Source organism: Pteropus vampyrus, unplaced genomic scaffold, assembly GCF_000151845.1.
Source record: "Pteropus vampyrus isolate Shadow unplaced genomic scaffold, Pvam_2.0 Scaffold316, whole genome shotgun sequence".
Classification (NCBI taxonomy): Eukaryota; Metazoa; Chordata; class Mammalia; order Chiroptera; family Pteropodidae; genus Pteropus; species Pteropus vampyrus.
The window spans coordinates 175067-181259 of record NW_011889097.1 but is presented as its reverse complement, the minus strand read 5'-3'; the positions used below and the strand labels follow the sequence as shown (position 1 = coordinate 181259).

At 65.5% G+C, this 6193-nt stretch overlaps 2 protein-coding genes across 3 annotated transcripts in view; both read right to left on the bottom strand.

Moving 5' to 3' along the window:
- AGAP3 (ArfGAP with GTPase domain, ankyrin repeat and PH domain 3) overlaps positions 1–5597 on the bottom strand; it is a 26912-nt gene extending 21315 nt beyond the window's left edge. Inside the window, exons 1-7 of one of the 2 annotated variants that reach the window (XM_011377551.2) lie at positions 5520–5597; positions 5197–5284; positions 4914–4999; positions 4668–4809; positions 4127–4261; positions 3878–4005; positions 2064–2222 (exon numbers count right to left, since the gene is read on the bottom strand). In XM_011377551.2, coding sequence (XP_011375853.1) covers positions 2064–2222; positions 3878–4005; positions 4127–4261; positions 4668–4689 — 444 coding nt within the window. In that variant the 5' untranslated portion in view covers positions 4690–4809; positions 4914–4999; positions 5197–5284; positions 5520–5597. The remainder of the gene's footprint in view (positions 1–2063; positions 2223–3877; positions 4006–4126; positions 4262–4667; positions 4810–4913; positions 5000–5196; positions 5285–5519) is intronic. The other variant, XM_011377552.2, reaches the window with a different exon arrangement.
- Positions 4848–6193, bottom strand: part of SLC4A2 (solute carrier family 4 member 2) — a 46019-nt gene continuing 44673 nt past the window's right edge. The window contains exons 24-26 of the mRNA XM_023521778.1: positions 5520–5578; positions 5197–5284; positions 4848–4999 (exon numbers count right to left, since the gene is read on the bottom strand). Coding sequence (XP_023377546.1) covers positions 4848–4999; positions 5197–5284; positions 5520–5578 — 299 coding nt within the window. The remainder of the gene's footprint in view (positions 5000–5196; positions 5285–5519; positions 5579–6193) is intronic.

The following is a 6193-nucleotide window of genomic DNA, read 5'->3' as shown; positions in this document are numbered from 1 at the left end:
CCCAGGCTGCCAGGAGCCCAGGGCGCAGGGAGGGGACACAGAGCTGCAGCACAGGGAAAGCACGGCCGGAGGAGCAGGAAAACCGGCCGAGGCCGCCACCTGCAGCTCCACCATCAGTGCCTGCCGGGCCTCTCCTGGGCGCCACGGCCTCTGCCCCTCTGGCCCAGGGAGGAGGGAGGTGGATGGACCGCTGCCGCCGGGTCTCCAGATGGAGGCGCCGGTCAGGGGAGTGGGGTGCAGCCTGCCCCAGCCAGGCCGGTGAGCCGGGAGGCCCCCAACCACCAGAGGACGTCCGAGAGCCCATAGGGGCACACCCCCGTGACAGGAGCCGGGCCAAGAGTGGCCACAAAACATGTACGAGAGGTCACGGGGGAGACTGAGGATCTCAACGGCCATGTCTAGCAGGGGGGTCACGGGGCACCAGCCACAGAACAGGCATGGCTCTGCTGGGGAGAGGGGTGGTCCCAACAGCGACGAGAGAGGGAGGTCCCGAGACGCACCCCTTGGGGGTCTTGAGACCACCTCAGGGGCAATGGCGCGAGTGAGGTCACCATGGAAACAATGGAAAGAAAAAATCAGGCCGCCACCGTGAAGATGGAGAGAATGGAGGGCCCACGGGAGGGTGGCAGGCAGAGGCAGCACAGTGCAGCAGGCAGCAGAGGGCGCAGGGCGGCAGCGCGAAGGAGCCGCGGCGAGGCGGCCACGAGCTGGGCGTGGGCGTAGGACAGAGGGCGCAGGGCCCCCCGGGTGGTGCAGGACCAGCGGTGGAGGAAGTGGGAGGTCAAGAATGGTGCTGAGGGAGCAGGTGACTGAGGCGGAGTGTCTGGGAGCAGGGGCCCAGGGCACGGATGGCGGTCACCGCAAACACAGACACCCGAGGGCTTTACAGCGGCGGCAGCGGCAGCAGCAGGTGTGGACACAAGCAGGCAGCCCGAGGCCCTGGGAGTCTCAATGGGCGTGAACAGAAACAAGAAGCTTCGAGTCTAGGCAGGGTCAGGGCTGGGGAGTGCAAGGCGTGGCAGCAGCTGTCAGCAGAAAGAGGGTCGGTCAGCATGAACGGGGAGCGGGGAGCAGCAGGCACGGGATGGAGGCAGGCAGACCAGGCAGAAGTGTGCTGGGCAGGGCAGAGGCGAGGATGAATGGGCAAGGCCTGGGAGCACTGGCTCTGCTGGGCGGGGTTCCGGAGAGCCTGGCCGGGGCTTGGCCTGGTGGGCAGGACACAAGGCCAGGCTGAGAGCCCAGCTCTGACGCTCGGAAAGAGGCACATGGAGTGACACGGAAGGATAAGGCGATCTGAGAATCCACACGGCAGCTCACCTGTGTCTGACCCAAGATCCCGGAATGGTCCAGCCAAGTCCCGGCTGGAGGGTGAGCATTTGGGGGTGGGCACTGGGTGTCAGGTGCTGGTGTGCACAGACAGCAGGCTCGGGGCGGCTAAGAGCCCGGGGCTGGGCCCCGACCAGTGAGAGGCACACGAGAACCCGGTGTGAAGTCTGCAGCGGGGGAGAGGGAGGACCGGCCTGCGAGGGTCGGAGGGACGGTAGCGAGGCACAGGCTGGAGGCCTGGGGAAGACGTCTAAGGCTTTGCGAGACCAACCGCGGCAGCGGCAGAAAGCGTGGGATAATGGTTAAGAGCGGAGTGTGGACAGGGAGGCCTCGGCCCTGGTTCCCGCTCTGCCAGCTCGCCCTTCAGTGCAGCCTCTGCACAAGCACGGACTCCAAGATGTCGGGGGGTGAGAGCGCACACCTCCAAAGATCCCTCAAGCTGGACAAGAAGCCCTATGGGGTCAGGAGGAAGGTGGGTGTACATGGCGGGCAGGCGGATCTATACGGATGTGCTGAGGGCAGCCCGCTGTGGGCTCAGGAACCGTCTGGAAGACTCTGGGTGTGGATGAGGGTGCCAGGAAGGCCCTGCAGAGCTGCGTGTGTGCGTCTGTGTGGATGGAGAGACTGCAGGGCGCCTCCCTGACTCTGTGGTCCCTGCCTGCCCCCTCCTAGCTGGGCCCTGCCTGTCGGGAGGAGGCCGCGGGGCAGGCGGGAGGGGGCGGAGCACGGGCACGTACCGTGAAGATGTTGGAACGCCGCTTGGACTGCTTGCGGATGGGTGTGGGGGTGGAGGAGGCAGCGATGGTCTCGATGCGCAGCTCCCGCTGGCTGATGCTGGGGGTGGAGGGGACTGAGGACGAGTAGTCGCTGAAGGCGCTGCTGCCGCCATTCGTGGCCTAAGGACAGAGAGGGCTGCTGAGGGCGGCTCTGGGGTGGGGTGCGGGGGCAGGCGGCAGGCGGGAGCTGGGAAGCCCTGCAGTGTGGGGGGGCCTGGCCTGAGGCTCATGAGGCAGCCGAGGGGCCACTAGCTCCAGACGGTACTGGGGGTAGAGACGGCATGGCCTGGAGGCCAGCAGGACCCAGTGGTCACTGCACTAGGTTACCGGCCGTGCCAAGCAGGGAGCTGAATCAGAGGCAGAGGCTGGCAGGTCGGAATCAGCGACTGAGCCTGGAAGTGAACTGTGGAGTCTTGGCTCACAGGTGGGTCTGGCCCGAGGTAGCAGACCACCCCGGATGAACTCCCCGAAGTCAGTGACGTACGTCGAGGAGACGGGAAGATGGGGTAGGGCTCGGGGGCCAGGGAAGACGAGGTTTGCTTGCAGGCAGTATGCGTGACAGGGGAAGGGACATGGGCGAGCCGAGGCCGAGAATAGCTCGACTGTTATCGGAGGAGGTGGCAGAGAAGAAAGAGAGCCGGGAAAGGAAGGAAGGACAGAAAGGATGACAGGAGGGGGACAGAGTGTGCGTGGCAGGTGGCAGCGTCCGCTCCAGGGCTCAGGAACACACGCAGGGCAAGACCTGCTCCCTAAGTGTCCGCACAACGTCACTGGGTAGAGACTGTGTCCTGCCCTGGCAGCCCCTTGAGTCCTGGCCAGCACAGAAGGAGCAGAGGACGTGACTGCACCCCCTGCCCTCCCCGGGCAGGGCCCCCATGCGGAGCTGAGCTGCATGGTCCCATGTTCTGTTGGCTGAGGAGGGGACAGTGAAGAAAGACCTATGTTCCTCCTTTTCTCCACGTGGGGAAGGCCAACTACCTTCTAAAGAGATATAGGGGGCGTCTCTGCAAAAGCAACTGGGCCGTCATCAGGAAACAAATGGGCCAGGGTGGGACCTTGGAAAGACGGTGGCCCTTGGCGGGAGTGAAGCAGCGGCTGTCTGCTTGGCGCCACGGCACCTGCGATGGCCCATGGAGTTCCACAGAGCAGGGGACGGAGCAGGGAAATGCACCCACGGAAGGAAGGACGCTCTGACCCGTATGCAAAGGGCCGAAAAATACCAGGCAGTAGGCCAGGAAATGGACAAGCGTCCCAGTGCTATTACTGGAGGGACACTGGGAGGACCTGGCTCAGAAGCACTCCCGATACCCCACAGGGCACGAAAGCCAGCGGTCGCTCTGGGGCAAGCACTACCCTTCCAAGTGTAAACAGTGACAGAGGGCCGACAGGTAAAGGAGGCAAGCGACACTCCCCAGCTTTGTCAGGGGCCGGTCCCCAGCAGGCCGGCAAGAAGGCCCGTGCCTCCCCGGTCTGCCCCACGGTCGGCAGCTCCTAAAACAGCTCTGACGGCGCCAGCCGGAGCCGATGCTCGGCTGCCTTAGCTGAAGTGGCTGCGGGGCGAGCAGGGATGGGACAGTAGGAGGAAGGCAGTCACCACAGGGGTGCAGAAGAGGCCAGGGCCGGCCGTGCAGGCAGCACGGAACTCGAGCCAGTGCTCTCAAACCGTCCGCAAGGCAGGAAACGAGACGAGGTGGGGACGCGCAGGCAGACAGACAGCATGGCGAGGCAGGGCCGCGGCGGGGCGGACGCGGGGGGCGCGGGGAGGCTGGCCGCACCTGGTTGATGTGCACGGCCGGGATGGAGGCGGCGGACACTGCTGAGTGGCTGGGGGAGTTGGGCAGTGACTTGCAGGGCCCGATGGCCAGCTGCTGCTTCTTCCGCAAGGCCACTACCTTCTGGGCCACTGCAGGGGACAGCAGAGTCAGTTACCCCTCTGGGGAGAAGGGAGAAGCCCAGCTGAGAGCCGCCCCCCAGAGCGCACAGCCCCACTGGCTGGCGGGCCCCCCGCCTGGCGCCCGAGTTACCGTCCTGGAAGACGCGCTCCACGTTGAGCCCGTAGGTCGCACACGTCTCGTAGTACGTGCAGCGCTTCAGGTCGGTGGACAGTTTGCGGGCCCTGCTGTCGTCGATGACCCGGGGGTTTGCGGCACTGATGGCGTCTGTGGGGGCGGGAGGGCGGGGATTTACTCAGCCTGCCTAGAGCTGGGGGGCCACCGACGGGGAGGGCCGTTTGGTCAGAGGCAGGGCGGGCGAGAAGGCCGGGGCAGCAGATGACGGGGAGCATGAGAACGCAGGTGTCCGGGCCTTGTTCCGGCTCTGCCACCGAGTCGCTGGGTGAAAACGAGCCAGCCGCTCAGTTTGTTCACCTCAGAAACCGCAGACAGGACGGCCGCGCGGATGGCAGGGGCTGGCTGGGGAAGGTCCCACAGGGAGCGAGGAGGGGGCGCCAGTCCTGGGGCCACACGAGGGGGGCGTCGGTCAGCAGCGGGGAATGGGGGTCTGGGCTTCCGCACGGCTGCCTGCCTGCCTGCCTGCCTCGGGACCCAGCCCCGCGGGCCCGCTCACCCTGCGTGCCCACCAGCACCATGGGCACCTCGCTGGCGTTGCGGAAGCTGCAAAGCCGCAGGAAGTAGTTGTACACCGTCTGGAAGCTGATTTCATCCTCCAGGCTGAACACAAACACCACCGCGTCCACCCAGGCAGCAAACTAGGGGGGGACCGAGCAGAATTACCAGCCCCGCCTGGTCACTGGCAAACTCCGTACCCCTCTCCCCACACACGCAACGGGCCAGCGCTGGGCAGGGGCCTCACCTGCAGCTCAGGGGGGCCTCCTTCATCTCGGATCAGCAGCAGGTAACTCTGGCCATCCACCACAATCTCCTTCTTAAACCGACCCCCTAGGACAGAGCGCACGGTCAGGCGCGAAGCTGGCAGAAACGCTCGTGGGGCCGAGCAGAAAGAAATCCACAGCTTCCAGAGGGGGAGACAGGAGGACTGAGAAGGGCAAGGGGCTCCAGCCCCCCTATGGACAATAGGAAGGAGGGAGAGGGCAGCGTGGCCGGTCGCACAGCCCAGGCCAGCCTGGGACGCTCACCTTCAGGGGACTCCTCCTGGACATAGGTCCCCGTCAGGTAGCGGTGCACCAGGGCCGACTTCCCACTGGACAGGTTCCCCACAATGCCCTGCGGGAGAGGAAGGGGTGAGAGCATGGTCAGAGGGCAGCATGGGGAGGGCAAGGCAAAAGCCACGAGGACGGAGAAGGGCCAGGGCTGAGGGCGGGGAAGAGGGCCAGGAGGAGGGGCTGCAGGGAGAGGCCTGGTGCGGAGAAGCGGGGGCAGCAAGTGGGGGAGCAATGCCCAGGCCCACCGCTCCAAGGCCGAGCCCACCCAGCCCTAAAGACGCCTGGGCCTCACTCACCACTTTAAGCTCTGGCACCGAGCGGCTCAGGGTCCACTCCTGGCTGTTCACAAAGGAGTCTGTGGGAGAGAAGGCCACCTGTCAGGACTGGGGTGGCACACACACCTGTGCTATCTGCCACTAGCTGGCTCCTATGCTGCCCCTTCTCAGGCCAAGGCCAGAGGGCAGTGCCATCCAGATGGGACCCCAGCCCTCACCCCTAGTTCCCTAAGGAACAGCAGGAAAGTGAAACAGAGTGACAACAGTCCTCAGGGAGGGGACTGAGAGGTGTGGGCTCAGTTCCCCTGGCCTGGGTCCTTCCTCGCCTTACTGCTCCAGCAAGGAAAGTAGCTCCCACCTTGAGCCACACCTGGCCTGCTATCCCCAGGGCCCAGACACCAGACCCAAGCGAGTGGCCACTCTGGCAGGTGTCAGCCCAGACCCAAGCCAGGCTGGGTGCTTGGCAGCTGGGCAAGGGGCCTGCAGCGAGTAGGAACAGTTCCTCTGTGCAGGGTGGAGCCACCCACCACATTCCCTGCCTGGGTGAAGAGGGAGGAGCCCTCACCTAGTCCTGTTCTGACAAGGAGGGGGCAGGTCCCAATGGGGAGCTACCTGCCCCACCCAGCTGGCCCTCCTCCCCCAGCTCCTCCTTGCTGGGAGGCCACGGCCCTTTCTTCCCCCAGAGACCAGCTTCC